We start from the raw sequence: 15,873 nt of genomic DNA on the forward strand, positions 1-15,873 counted from the left end.
ATTGAACAAATTTCCTCTGGGTCTCTATACCAAAGGTGGTCTTAAAATTCCTCAATGAGTCTCAACTACAAGGCAATCTGAAAGGAATTCCAAATTTACTAGATAACAGGAAAAGCAGGATAAGTTTGAGAAAAAAGAAAATATGATCAAATAACCTCTAAATACATACGGGGTTCCAAAGAGATTGTCCTTGGGGTTGGTAGTAAAGATCTATAGGTCAGTGGGTAAACTATGGGCCTGGAGTCTATAACTATCTCACAGTAAGGCAAGCAGTGTAGGTCCATTTCAAATGTGAAAAAAAGAAGGTTCATAAGCTATTGTACTGTGCTCCAAGTGAACCACAAGGCAACATGTAATATTAAACAAATATATAGAGAAATATTAGTACTTATTTACATCAAACAAGCAAAAATGATCACAAAGAAAGTGATCTGACTTGGAAGAAAACACATCAGAAAGCTGTAAAATTATAGTCTAAAACAAAAAAGAAAGATGTTAACTTTTCTCTAGCAGATATTGAAACTAGAGTATCCAATAAAGAGGGTCTTAGAAGGAAGATCTCTCCAATGGATCTATGAAAATTCAAAGGATCCAAAGTTTGTCCTAGATGAAATTTCCACATTTTGATTCAGAACCAGGAAGGAAAGTAATTAAACACTCTTGTTTACTAACAGGAAAGGCAAAATTATAGATGGTCTAAGGACTGGGCCCTCATTAGTTAGTCTTCCTTTTACACTAATACTGTAGCTAGTACAGGGTTCTATTTAGGGACTACTATGTGGTACCTAGAACATAGTAGATGCTTAATAAATATATGCAAGATTGAATTGGGTAAATTTTCCTGAACCATCTGAGAACAATAACTTGCTGGTATCTAGGTCTACTACTAAGAAAATATGTCTTTCCTTGAATAAGAGGATAATGATGGGTGAATATGTTTAAGATATTCTGATAAAAGATAAAATTGTAACCTCAGCTTACTGTATCTTTAAGAAGAAACAGAATCTTAAGTAGAGACAATTTAATTTTTAGCTGCAGAGAGTTAACTGATATGTTGAGAGACTAGGTGAGGCACAAAGAGAAAAGGATTTAGAGGACTTCTTTCCTGAGAATTAACTGTCAAGGAGAAAGAGACTAGACCCTAAACCCTTCTATATAATAATGCCATGTTTTTTCCTCTTTGAAAAGTACTCAGAATAAAAACTGAAATAAAGACACATCATGTAATATGTCAGTATATTTCAGAATTTTGCTTTAGGTATGAATTTAACTAGATGACCTCTAACATTCTTTCCAACTCTGATAAATTATGATTCTGTTTTAACAGACTATTTCCTTTACTCTAAGAATAGTGCTGGCTTGCTTTCCTAATTATCCTTTTTTCCTCACCAGGGCACTTAAGAAGTATTTGTTAACTGAATACATAAATGAAAAGTGGCTAAGCTTATAAATTATCACAAGCAGTTACTTTACCAACCTTAGTTACAGTTAAAATCTTATTTAATATATAACCTCAAATATAAATTGGTGAACTGTACAATTCAAAGGTCAATGGAGGGACAATATCTTATTTAAAATGATTGTCAGCATTTTGTGGCAGCAAAGAACTGGAAATAATTCTGATGGTTATGAAGAATTATTTTTTTTTTTTAAAACCCTTACCTTCCGTCTTGGAGTCAATACTGTGTATTGGCTCCAAGGCAGAAGAGTGGTAAGGGTAGGCAATGGGGGTCAAGTGACTTGCCCAGGGTCACACAGCTGGGAAGTGTCTGAGGCCAGATTTGAACCTAGGACCTCCCGTCTCTAGGCCTGGCCCTCAATCCACTGAGCTACCCAGCTGCCCAAGAATTATTTTTTTTTTTAAATGGGAAGACATACAATCTGATGCAAAGTGAAGTAAGTAGAACCAAGATAATATATTCAGGTATCAGAATAATGTTGACAAAAAGAACACTAAAAGAAATCTAAGTCCAATTAATTATAATGCCTAATCTTGATCTTAGAGAATAGATAATGAAAAATGTATTTCCCTTTTCTAGTCAGAGCAATAGTGATTATTGGTGCAAACTTCTCCATACACAGTCAGATGTGGTCACTGTGCTTAGTTCTGCTTAATTGTTTTTTTGTTACAAGGAAGGGGTCAGTGGTCCCTAGTTATTTGGTTTGGAAATGACTGATGTAAAAGGGAAATGGTATCAATTAAGCTAATTAAACTAAATAATTTGTAGAAGGTGTTGGATATTATTAATATATTTGCACATATCTAGGAACGAGGTGCCACATAAGATAATGATGGAGAGGACAATGTTTCATATATACCCTGTGTATCTTTGCCCTCTGTGTATTTTCATCAGCAACATAATGAAATAATAAGAAATGGGTTGGATTATCAAGCAATTAATATTTATTAAGTTCCCACTGTGTTCCTGGCACTATGATAAACTCTGGTGGTGCAAAAAGAGACTAAAGACAGTACCTGCCCTCAAGGAATTTATAATCCACTTGGGGATTATAGAATATTAGAGGGCAAAAGCCAAATAGAAATGTGATTCTTTTGATTTTTTTCCTATGGCACAATTGGGTGGTTAATAACTGTTTTTAAGTGGATGTCATTAATGCTTTAATTCATTATAATAAAGGTGACAATCTCTTGTTTTAGGATACTTGAGAAAATTGAAAACAGAATCTTAATATTTGCATATCTTCATGGTTTCTTGCAGTGGCCTGATCAGATAATTGGGGGAGGTTGATATTTTAAATGATTTGGAAAGCTAGTGAAAATAGTAAAAAGATTTTTTAAAAAATCAATGCCTTAGCACTTAAGAAACCAATATTATATTACAGTAATTTATTTATAGTCAAGCTTCCACAAACTGTGAAAATCTTAATAGAATTTGGACTGCTAATCCAATTTGCTCTCCATGATACTGCTTGTATTATGCTTCAATCCTTAGTATTGTAGTTCATTATGAAGTCATTTTGTTAAGCAACCTGGCACATAAGCAATGTGACATGCATTGAGTACTTGTGAAAATGTTAAATGTATATCTGGAGATTTCCTATATATTCCCCCATTTTACCAGGAATCTCAACTACCTACAAAAATGCACTTTATACCTGAAATTCAATGGATAAAAATGAGATCTGGTAGTCTTAGAGCAGTTGAATGGGTAGGACATATTAAAAGTGGAGGATTTGCCAAAATTTCTTGCAATGTGTCACTCAGATTAAAAAAAAAAAAAAAGTTCATTCAATGATTCTAAACCTTAGGCTGATGCTATGCTATGCACGTATCTTGGAAGGAGTCAGTTGTTAGTTTGCTTTCTGCAATCTTTCTGAAATGGCTTAGAATGAAACGTCCAGCACTACCTTCTCAAATGCTAGATCTCTCTTCGGAAAACAGTGCAGACCTTTTCAGGATGCAGCATGGAGTGGCAGCAGGGATGTGAATTACTGTAACGGATTTATTCTTTTATCGAGTAATTAATTGAAAGGGATTTTATTTAATGGAATTGTAGTGGACATTCTTACCAACATACTCACTCCCCAGTCCGATCCAAATGATTCTTTAATTAATTCTCATAAAAGTCTATTTCAGTGTCCAGGTTCCTCCTCCTTGTCGATAATTTGGGACTGTTGAATTTGCTGTCCAGGATTATATTGCACCATAGGAGATATGGTGTGTGTGTGTGGGGGGGGGGGTTGCAGAGGGTGTCAATAAATAGGTCATTACAATTTTCTCAACATATGCCTTTCCCTTTCTGATTTTTCTAAGTAGGTTAAAGTAGCTATGAGCTTGGACTGGAGAGCTTAGGTCTTCGAACTCTGAATCTGCATGGTTGTGTGGTTCCTTTGACAGTAAACCTCTAGTCTCACCTCTTTGCTTCTTAATACTCCCTCCCCCAAGTAGAGGGCTTTTGTATTCCTGGATTTGGAGGAATTCGAGTCATCGAGTTTTTCTTAAGTATCTAGCTGTCCCCTCTGTGGAGATTTGGTTGGTTTGAGAGCTTCGATTAAAGATGTAAGTAATGAAGCGTTCTGGGGGATACATTTTCCTTCTCTTCCAGTCGGCGGCGGTATAGGTGGTGGTGGTGGCGGCAACCAAGGGATGGGGTGGGATATGAGGGTACCGTAGCGGCTGCTACTCTTGCTATCGCTGCTGGGCGGCAGCCTATATGTGAACTGCAATCCGGCGGACTCCTCCCCTCCCTGCTCCTCCCACCCCTCCACAGCCTCTATAGTGCCTCCGCCTCAGCGCAGCATAGGGCACAGACAGAGCGGCTGCCTCTGCAATGTCAGCGGCCGCACCGGCGGCAGCATCTGCGAGGACCCCGGCTAGAGCCCAACAGTCATTGACGCAGCTAGGTTCCCCCGAAGAACGCAGCAGTCCCTGGGGCTAGGATTAGCCAACCTGACTGCCCATCTCCTCCTTTCATCCAGGAGACTACGTGACCCCCGGAGTCTGGCTGTCCCGAAGGACACCCCGCTGAAGGAAGCACGACTTTGCAGGGAGGAGGTGGAACGGCTCCGGAATCTCCCACCTCTCCCCCACCCAACCCCCTCCTCCGTAGCGCCTGCCCGCAGTCTTTCTCCTTTCCTCCCGCTCGCCCACTCTTGATACCAGCTCTCTCGGAAGCCGGTGAAGAGCCCGGAGGATCGCACAACAAAGAAGAGTCAGGAATTAGGAAACAGGAAACCTGCCTGTAGACGCTGCAGAGACTAGAAGATAGCACGACCATCTCTGCCCCCGCCACCCGCTAAGCAACACTTTCCCCTCCACCCTCTTTCTCACCCCTCGCCCCCATCTTTCTTCCCGCCTGGGCTGCCCAGCTATTGATCAACTTCCGAGTGCCCTGAAAGGGAAGGAGACTCCTCGCTTGCAGTACAGCAACCCTCTCTCTCCCCTCAGAGGGGGGAAAGAAATAGAAGGGAGGAGAGAAGAGAGATAATCATATGACCGTGGTAATAAATAACCCGAAGAGAGCCTGTCCTGCTAGCTCAGATGCTGCAGTGCTGCCAGCTCTGAATGTGGGGAGAGGCAGTCTCTGAGGGAGCCGCTACAGCCGGCCCCCATCTCTTGCGCAGCCCCAGGAACCTCCGCTCAAGCCTTCTTCCCCTGGGCGTCCGAGCCCTGCAGCGCGAGCTGCTTTCCTGCCCCGCTGGCTGACAGCAGAGAGAAAAGACGCAAGTTGTCCTGTGGCAGCAGCGGCAGCCAAGGCAGCCAGACGTCCAGCTCCTCGCCGCCCGTCAGTCCTCTAACCCCTCGTCCCCGCCCCTCCGCCCCGTGCAGCGCCGCGTGTACGCCTCCCTTCGCCTCCCCTTCTCCTTTGGGTTAGCGCGGACTCCGCTGCTGGTGCTGCTGGTTCCAGGTCCGCAGCCGGAAAAGAAGTCAAGTCAATCGCCCGGCTTCAGGAAAGAGTGGGTGCTTTTCTCTCCACTCTCCCGAGCCACGGAAGAAGGTTAAAATGGCCACTCTGCTCCGGAAAATCGGGCTTATCCGGCTGCACAACCGGGACACTGAGGACCCCAAACATCACCACAACCATCTCCACAGCAGCAGCCAGCACGGCCGCGGCGGCGGCGGTGGCTCCTCGCTGAGGGGCAAAGGCAACCAGAAGAACCACAGTAACAAGCAGCAGCAGAATGCTCCGGGAGGAGTGGGCGGCTGCAGCGGCGGCAGCGGCGGTGGCGGCAACGAAGGCAGCCCCGGGCACTCCAAGAACAAGCGAGCGCTGGAGCTGGCCAACAAGGACAAGCAGCAGCAGCAGCAGTCCAGCTCTGGGGGACACAAGGAGAAGCAGGCGAGCGCCAGGGAGAACCAGTCCACTAAGGAATCCAAGCAGCAGCCCGGAGGTGGCGGGGGAGGTGGCCGCAGTGGCGGCGGGAAGGGCTCCTCTCAGGTGGCCCAGAATCCAGCGGCCGGCAGCCTGGCGCCGATAGGGCGGGGGCAGCCTGGCACCCAGGTGAGGAGCAGGCGGCTGATGAAGGAGCTGCAGGACATCTCCCGGCTGAGCGATCGCTTCATCTCGGTGGAGCTGGTGGACGAGAGCCTCTACGACTGGAACGTGAAGCTGCACCAGGTGGATAAGGACTCGGTGTTGTGGCAGGACATGAAGGAGACCAACACCGAGTTCATCCTCCTCAACCTCACCTTCCCTGACAACTTCCCCTTCTCACCGCCCTTCATGCGTGTGCTCAGTCCCCGGCTAGAGAACGGCTATGTGCTGGACGGGGGAGCCATCTGCATGGAGTTGCTCACCCCCCGGGGCTGGTCCAGCGCCTACACTGTCGAGGCTGTAATGAGGCAGTTCGCTGCCAGTCTGGTGAAGGGCCAGGTAAGGCGGGAGGACAGGGGAAGATGCTGGGGGAGGCGGAGGTTGGGTCACAGGGGGAGCCCCACCGGGCGGTCTGTGAGGGGCAGGAGAGGGCCTCTGCATGGGCAGAGGACGAGGGCGGCTTGGGGACACTAGGTACAGACAGATGGGGAGAGGGGCTGGAGAGCCGGGGGAAAGCCTTTTCTTTCACCTTCTGTTGGTTCCCTGCTTCTGACCCGTCAGGTGCGGGAGATTGGACATCCTGCTTTTTGGTACTTCATTCAGCCTCAATTAGGAGACGTCCTCCTAGAACTTACCTCTCACCTTTCCCCTTCCCGTTTCTAAACTTGAGTTGCGTCAGCTTCAACCAGATTGCCCTATGAGCATACATGTACTGTGTGTCCCCTTATGCGTGGTCTACCTGTCTCATTTTCTGTGTCTATCTTGCCTTCTGTTGGTATCTCCATCTCTTGGTTGTTTCCGTTTCTTTCTCAGCTTCTATCTCTTTCTGTCTCCCTCCATCTGTAAATCTCTGTATCTTTCTGTCTCTGCTTCTCTGTCTTTGTCTCTGTTTCTCTGTCTTTGTCTCTGTTTCTGACTGCTTCTGTCTCTTTGTCGCTGCGGCTATCTCTGAAAAATCATTGTGAGAATTGAAACTGTAATTTAGCAGCCCCCAGGAAATCTGTTCCTTCTTATAAAACATTTCAGATGGAGCCATTTGCAGATTTGGGGATAAGATCCGTGGTAAGTAAGTATTGGTCAATCTATTTGTTTTCTCACTCATTCTGAGAGAAATCTGGTGCCTCCCAAAGGTGAACAATTTTGCTAACCAGAAATAACATTAGGAAGTTAGTGATGAAAGTCTTCCTGATGTGGGAAAACCCATAAAACCGGTTGAATTAATTAAAATGAGAAAATAGCTTCTTTTTTTCCTGATTTTTCAATACTTTTTTCTTTCTGATTTTTGGATCTTCACTTTTCAATGAATCGCCTGAGAACAGATTTCCATGGGCCTCTCTTTCCTCTTTATTCCTGTATATTTTGTTCCCTCCCTATCCTAAAAAGGCTAAAACCTTTTGTGCTGATGGAAGGTTTTAACTAAATAACCTAAAACTGGGACATGCTATTTGAATGGCTTCCTTTTACCTATGAAATCTTGATAGGTAATTTACCTAAAAGAAAATCTAGGGCAATGATTATATGACAATTCGATGAATGTATCTTTTGAGAGGTGTTCTACAACCCTCTTAACCTTCACCTTCATATTCACTGCTAAGTAAGTGTGAAATCATTTTCCTTTCATTGGGTATAGAGTTATGTAGTGATGTGTATTAACTGAATATTTGACTGGCCATATATTATTTAACAAAATTTTCATTTATTTTTGATAAATATAGAAGGTATGTTTTTTAGGCCCCAGTTTAATGATATTACAACACCCCCCCCCCCATTTCTTACCATACTGTTTGACTGCTTCAGTTGGTTCTCTATCTTAGGAAAGGATCGGGTTCCAGAGAGCATCTGGAAGTCTAAACAAATAACATCCTAAAGTCTTAAAAGACTCCTTGATTCATAGTAGTCCTGTCATTTTTAATGAAGCTACATATTCTAGGTACTCCATTCCATTTCTTCTGGGATTTGTTTTTGTCATATTCCTTGAATAAAAACTAAGATAGGACTAGTTTAGTTGCAAGAATATGTTTAACTGATAGAAGAAATAATACCAGTGGCAGATCATTAATTTTAGAGTTAAGTGGTATATGGGAATGTAGAGGTATGTGGTTCATTAGAAAGGATTTTGAAAGGAGACTACTAATCAAAGGAGTCAATTTTTTAAGACTGGAATTTATGTGGAAGAATATACAGAAACACCTGCGCTACTGGAATACTAACCTTTTATCAGAACTCTAGAAAAATCTGGTACTTCTTTTCATTAGTCATGGTAAAGATTTCTGAGGGGTGGGACATAGGAATGGCTACATTTTCTTAAGAATGAAATGCATTTTTCCTCACTAAGGGATTTTCCTTATTGTTCAGAATAAGAGTTTCAAATATTTAATGCTAGTAATAGTTCTATTCATGCTGATAATAATATTCTTATAAAATAACTAGGTATATATCTCTAAAGGTGGCAGTGAGTAACAGTGAGTGAATAAAGTAAAAAAACAAAACTTACAAATAGTTGGTGCTTAGCATGATATCAGTGGTAGAAATAATTAAAGGTATTTTCTTTATTTAATAAAATAGTCAATGAGGGATTACTGTCTACTTAATTGGACCTAATGCTTTCTATCCAGGCACATTTTGGATTAGAATCTTTCTATTACTTAAGCTCAATTATTGTGTAATATAGGTGAATATAGATCTAAGCCTACAATATAGTTTTTAATCCTAATTTTACTTTTTTCATATGTTTGCATATTAATCTTATTGGTCTCCAGCTCCCTGAGAGTATTGTAAATTGAGTGGGAAACAAATTCTTCAAGTTACACATAAAACATTAAAGATTTAAATATAAGTGGCTAAAAATCTTGGAAGAAATAAATGACAATTACTCATCCAGGGTTCTATGCCTTGATTCGATAATGTGACAGATTACATAAGCATCATTGAGGCATTGAATCCTACTTTTGTTAATTCACTGCTTCTGAGTTCATTTACTCTAGGGGGCTCTAATTACTGACTGAATTCCATAGATAGTTAAAAGTATACAGGTAGAGTAATCCAAAGGTCTTCAAGAAAATGCATAGAAAAGTACATAATATTATTAATACAGTAGCTTTCTTTCCTATTATGAAAATTAAATAACTCAATATCAGTTTTTGTAACTAGACAGCATTAATTTTCTGGTTCTTAAGAGCTTGAAAATTTGCTTCTATGTCTGGTCTTCTGTAGAAATACTTGAAGAGTGCTTTGTGTTTATTTTTCTTTTTTAATATATAATAATAATGTCCCGAACATTGTCCTAAAAATTTCAGTTTTTATTAGATTTGCTTTAAATGGAGTAGCTAAGTGACTCAGTGGATTGAGAACCAGGCCTAGAGACAGGAGGTCCTGGGTTCAAATATAGACTCAGACACTTCCTTTCTATGTGACCCTGGGCAAGTCATTTAACCTCCATTGCCTAGCATTTAACCATTCTTCTTCCTTGGAATCAATATACAGTATTGATTCTCAAATGGAAGGTAAAGGTTTAAAAAAAAAAAAAGAAAGAAATTTAATTTGGTTTAAAATTGGGGGATTTCAAATTAGAACATTTAAACTTGTCACATGACAAGGCTACTGTTGCTTATTATTCATAAAGGTTTTCATTTAATTTTAAAAATGTGACCTCTGGATATTTAGTACAATATATTGTTTGATATTGTTTAGCAATAATATAGTTCATTCACTCTGCAGTAATTTAAGTTGTTTAAGAATGTCAATGTCCATACCTTGCTTTTTTTGCCTTTTACTTTCTCCTGTAAACTTTTTTTTAGGCAACATCTTTAGCAATTTGGAATCAGAAGAGCAATAATTAATAGATAAGGATAAAAATTGGGACTAGTCCTATGATTACCTTTATAGGGAAGGCTCAGATGAGGGAACTCTCTACTAATGAAGGTTGACACTTTTACTTCAATTTGTGCTCTTAGGAAGCCCAGAGCACTAAAAGGGTTAAGTGACTTGCCCAGGGTCACACACCTGTATATTTCAGAGGTGAGACCTGAAATCAATTCAGAGTTCATTTATTAACTGCCTACTATATTTTTTTTGGCGGGGGAGGACCACTTTACCACATACCTTCTATGACTTAGGCAAGTTTTCCACTAGTCCAGGACTGCCCCAGTTATTGGAAAAACTCAAACTGAGATATCCTTTCATTTTATTATATAGTATTTTGATTTTTAGCTAAGAGCATAGATTTCCATATATGGAATTTTCTCACATCATATGAGGGACAGAAGGGGCAAGTTTTGTTTTTCCTACCTTATAAATGAGGAAGATGAGGCTTAGTTATAGGTTGGGTGTGAGTGATTTTTAGGGTCACATAGTTAATAAATGACATCTTTAATTACAACTCACAACTTCTCAAAGACTTACTCTTTCCATTATCTCATACTGCCCCCTCAATCAATACATATTATGGAACTCAGAACAACATCTTATACATTGTGGATACTCAGTATTTAAAGAATATTGATTAATCTATGATCACAAAATTACATTTTAAATGACTTTTTGGTATGTGATTTTAAAAAACACAAATTGGCACTTCATTTTAAGAGTTTGTGCATATATCTTACATCATATGTTCTTTACAACTGAAACAGATTTGATTGGCATGAGATTGAGTCTTTAAGATGATAGAAGTAAATGAATTCCCAAAACATAGCAATTTGGACTGACATACAGATTAATTCAAATCATCCTATGATAAATTCCCCCTGTTTTATAATAATAAAGAGTTCAAATCAACTCGGTGAACTCTTTCAGATCATTAAACAGTTTGATGATCAGGCATTCCAACAGTCAAGGAGCTGGCCCCTGGGACTGAACTCTGGTCATGGTCATGCCCTAGCCAGGCCCAGGACCATGTACCAATTGGAGACAAACCTTTATTAGAACTTGGTGTTCTAATGAAATGTCTAACAGGACTTCGAAGATCAACAATAATTTTGACTGATCTGTGATGGGTTTTATCATGAAGTGAAGTGTAGCATCAAATTACTGACAGAAAAGCCAGACTGATTTTTTTGGATTGTCTCAATCCTCTCTCTATCAATCATGACTCTTCTCTTCATTTTGTGCACATGGAATAAATACACTCTCAACCATTAGCAAAGAATCTAAAGAAGAAATGATACTTTAAAACTTTGCAGATTTTACTCATTGTAGTAAAAATGTGTCAGTGATTACAAGTCAGTTATTATTTGACTATTAACTGTGTTTTTTTAATAAAGGAAACTGGAAATGCTGCCAGAGATTTTCACAGGGTCTGGTGTCCATTGTTCAGTTTTATTTAAATGACATGCATGACTAAAATCAATAAGTATGTTAAAGCAATTCTTATCATGTGCACTTTATCTTTGAAGAAAAAACCAGTAAGAAATATCATTTCTTCAATATTTTTCTAGAGCAGTGACTATTGTCCTTAAAGAAGACATCGAAAAATTTTATTTGTGGTTTTGCAAATTATACGTGAACTAATCAGAAAGCAGAATGGACATTAGTATTTCTACAAATCAAAAGATGCTAACCAATTGCAATTGACTCTTGAATTTTTTAAGATCCAACTTTTGCTGTTATTAATCAGAATTTCATCTACAGAAATGATATTCACAATGTGAAATGAACACAAAATAAAGACATTTTATATTAGCACAATGTCATCCTGAAAAGTCATTTTATTTTATTAGGAGATAATCTTACAGTGAATTATAAACATGTTGAAGGTAAAAGTGAAGACATTAATTTAAAAAAAAATTTCCAGATCAGACCTGATGTTGATTTTTAGTACTGTTTTTTATGAGTCACTGTGTCATTTTCTTCTCTACCTCAGTATAGGGAACAAAATTAATTACCAGCTAACTATGACTTGGCAGGTTGTGGCATCTATAAGTTTGCTTGCTTTGGGAAGAAAAATAGCTACTTAATAACAAGTCTTAAGAATAAGTCAAGTAGGGCAGGCATAAAAATGTAGATAGGACTTTGCATCCTAAAAATAGTTACCAACCGAGTGTTCTGACATAGCCGAGTCTCTAGTGGTTGCTTTCTCTAACAAATAGTTAATAATAGTAGTAACTTGCTTTTAAATTGATACTTAATTTTCTTTAAAGGAGCCACAAGTTATGAATGAAAAATTTAGATTTGAATTTTTGTCATTTAAATTTTTGCATTTATATTTGAGATTTCCAAGAAATGATTTTCTCATAGCATCTTTTTTTAATTTTAAAAAAGAAAATACTAATGTGAGTGGTAAATTGACAGTGAATCACCTAAGTTATGGTCAAACTTAAAATACTTCTCAGGCTTTCTGTAACCTTTTTTGGTTTTTCTCTTCTGAGCCTCAGAAATAGCTGGGGTTAGCTAGTGAAAAAACGTTCTTAGCACTGCAGAACATATGTGATAGGAAAAGAACTTGGAGCTCCTGGATTCAAATCTGACCTCAGATGCTTCCTAGCTGAATGACCCTGGGCCAGTCACTTAAATCTATTTGCCTATCCCTTACCCTTCTGTCATAGAGGTGTTAAGACAGAAAGTAAGGGTTAAAAAAAAAGGAATATACTTGCTTCCATGCTGCAGAGACATCTCTTGACTGGGTTGCCATATTTGAATGATGACAAATATTAATAATAAAAGTTGGGATGACCTAAAAGCCATTCTTGAGCTTTATTCACAGATCTAGTACTTTTCTGCTGGTTAACATTTGTTGGTATAATGAGTAATGTCCAGTATTAGAGAGGGGAAGGGAATATATCTGTGTTTTTCTTTGCCCTCTACCAACTCCTTATGTATGTGCTACTTGGAGCCTGGAGAAGAAGGGAAACAAATGAAAAAAATATGGAGGAAAGAAAAAATTGGATCTGCCAAAGAATTTTCTTTACTAATTCCTATTTAATCTTTCTCATACTTCCACCTTGAATACCCAGCTCTTCCTAAAATCTCTAACATTCCCCATTTTTCTCTTCACCAGCACTTTGACCTCACTCAACAACCTGTAAGCACTGTTGTGGAAAAAGACAAGACAAAGTCAGGTCCTTGACCATTGGGTCTCCTTGTGCCATGAAAGAATGTGGACTTTGGGAGAAGACAATAATGAAGGTTCATTAAAAACTTTCATTAGATACATGGAAAAGAACATTGAGGTAGAGAGCCTCTAAAGATGGTTAATCTTTAAATAGTTTATATTTAGTTTTGTTTTTTTATCTTTGACTTATTTCACTAATTATTTTAGTGAAGCTAATATAATTGGTATATATTCTCCTGAGGAAACACTGTCTTGGCAATGGAAAGAGGTAACTTAGATTCAATCCATAGTAGGTGAAGGGGGGTGGGGTGGGCAGACAGGATAATATGATTAAATATTCTTGTGAAAAATCCATAAGGTAGATGATATGTAGCTGTAGCTAGATAAGAAATGAATGAAAACTATCCAGAAGCTGTTCTTCTGAGTTATTTCATTGTTTTTTCTTCTTTGCTAAAATATGGAAAATTAGGCCATTAAAACAAAAAAACACAACATGACAGAAACGTTTCCACATACAAGTCTATATTTTTGGACCCACATTTTTCTACTTCCACCCACATTGTGGATTGGCAACTCACAAAAGATCCTTTTTTTCCCTAAATATTCTGGTGGCTTCCTCAGCCTTCCATGCTAATCCTGTTTCTGTTTCTTCTTTAGATATAATCACTGAGGCTATCTTAGGGATTTTATCTGTGCAAATATTCTACCTCTATTAGAAATTTTCTACCTTCCAGACATAATCATTCCAAGCTTAGTTTTTCTATAGAGAACACTTTGGTCCCTTTTCCAACACTGCCCATTATTCTTTTTATCTATCCAATAGAAAAGCTAAAGGAGAAAAAATGGGAATATTGAGTGATGGGTTCAGGAATATAAGATGAGGGAGACTACATAAAATTTGTGTCAGAAGAAAGATAAAGACAAAGAGTTAGAATAAACTGTAAGACTGGAAGACTATGTAGGCTGTAGGGGAGACAGTCAAAACAGGCAAACATTGCTATTAGGGATATTCAGTGATGAAGCAGCCCATAGTGCAATCCATGGGGCCAGTTCATGTACAGGCAGACACTGCCAACAGAAATAACTTTTAAACTTGCTTTTTTCCAATTGTGCGGACAAGCTATTGATATGAAATATCACCTGAGTTCTGAAGGAATTATGAGAATTGAGTGAATTGACTGATTCCATCTTGTGACTCAATTCTGGATCTAATTCAGTTCTCTTTCTATTCAGGTATGAGTCTAATCTAATTCATATCTTGTGAGAAAACTTTGCATTGTATGAACCTAGATTTACATGGCTGGACTTACCTCTACCTGTTGTTCAGAAACCCTTAAGTAAGGACCTAGGTTATGTTGATCAAAAACTCAAATGGATCCAAAGATTGATGCAAGGAGTTTTGACAATTAATTACAAATCTCCAGCAACCCATGTCCTATCTGAAAATCCACTGTGAACTGGTCAATCAGTTACTGTTTCCAGATTCCTTTGATTAAAAACAGATAATTTGGAGGAGCTTATGGCACCCCTTTTTCTGATTCTAGAGAACTGCGCCTGCTCACTTGCTACCTAAGATGATTTCTTAAGTTTCTTGCTTGAATATTTTTTTAAATAAAAATTTTATTAACATACTGTTTTAGATTATATTTAAATGCACAGGATTACCTATATCCATGAGATTACAGATCCATCAAAATATAGAAAATTACTTGAAAAATGAATAAAGTTCAGGACTCCATATTCAGGATTTATGATCTATTCATACTTTCAATCTGGTCTAGTCTATCATAGGTCAGAATGAAAAGCAACATAGCTTATTAAATATATAGTAGAAAACCTTTTTAAATGTTCCTCAGAGGAAGGTTAAATATGAACTACCTCATGTTGCATATCATTTAAAAGTAATCATTGTACATAATTATAACCATTTGGCATTTTCTTTTTAAAAAATAATTTATCTTACCAGTTGTGTGAAACCAGGTATTTTCTGAATTTTTTTTTTTTTACCTTCCATCTTGGAGTCAATACTGTGTATTGGGCTCCAAGGCAGAAGAGAGGTAAGGGCTAGGCAATGGGGGTCAAGTGACTTGCCCAGGATCACACAGCTGGGAAGTGTCTGAGGCCAGATTTGAACCTAGGACCTCTTGTCTCTAGGCCTGGTTCTCAATCCATTGAGCTACCCAGCTGCCCCCCTGAATTTCTTATCAAATGGACATAAAGCATAAAATTTAAGTCAACATTAGGTAAAAAATGTCTGCATGACTGCTTGGATCCCACATGACATATCATTGGATGAGCCATAAAGATGTTGATTTAAAGATTAATCTGTTATAATAAAAGTCTAGAATAGTGGAGTCTTACTCTGATAGAAATTTGTTTTTACTTATTTCTCACCATAATTCAAATTACAGGGAAAACCAGACATTTAGATTACTTTAATTTTTGTTATTTCCATACTGGCTTTATTTTCAAAAATTTTATCCACAAACTTCAAACATAATGAGATAATTTTAATTTCTCTATTCATCTCTTCTGCTTGGGAGGTCCTACACTCTACTTAGTCAAATATTTCTATTCCAAATTACAACTGCCATTATTTTTTCCCCCAATGAAGTTAGAGGATCTTCTGGATTAGACTAGAAATGTCACATGTTAGACCAATGAAACATCACATTTCTAAGAGCATGGCTTTTTCAAGTTACTTATTTCACCTTATAAAGTTTCAAATCCATTTGGAAATATGCATTTAATATATAGTAATAATATAACAACATTAACAGTTTTCTGAGTGATTAGTTGACAGTTTGGAGGCCTATTCTGCCTCAATAT

General features: G+C 38.6%; 1 protein-coding gene across 2 annotated transcripts in view; it reads left to right on the forward strand.

Moving 5' to 3' along the window:
* The first annotated feature begins 5,388 nt into the window (after positions 1-5,388).
* The window catches only part of UBE2QL1 (ubiquitin conjugating enzyme E2 Q family like 1), a 55,814-nt gene continuing 45,329 nt past the window's right edge, over positions 5,389-15,873 (forward strand). The window contains exons 1-2 of one of the 2 annotated variants that reach the window (XM_044665404.1): positions 5,389-5,805; positions 5,866-6,335. In XM_044665404.1, the coding sequence (XP_044521339.1) occupies positions 5,466-5,805; positions 5,866-6,335 (810 nt within the window). In that variant the 5' untranslated portion in view covers positions 5,389-5,465. Of the gene's footprint in view, positions 6,336-15,873 lie in introns of both variants that reach the window. The other variant, XM_044665396.1, reaches the window with a different exon arrangement.

The sequence above is a fragment of the Gracilinanus agilis genome, chromosome 1 (assembly GCF_016433145.1).
Source record: "Gracilinanus agilis isolate LMUSP501 chromosome 1, AgileGrace, whole genome shotgun sequence".
In the NCBI taxonomy this organism is placed as follows: Eukaryota; Metazoa; Chordata; class Mammalia; order Didelphimorphia; family Didelphidae; genus Gracilinanus; species Gracilinanus agilis.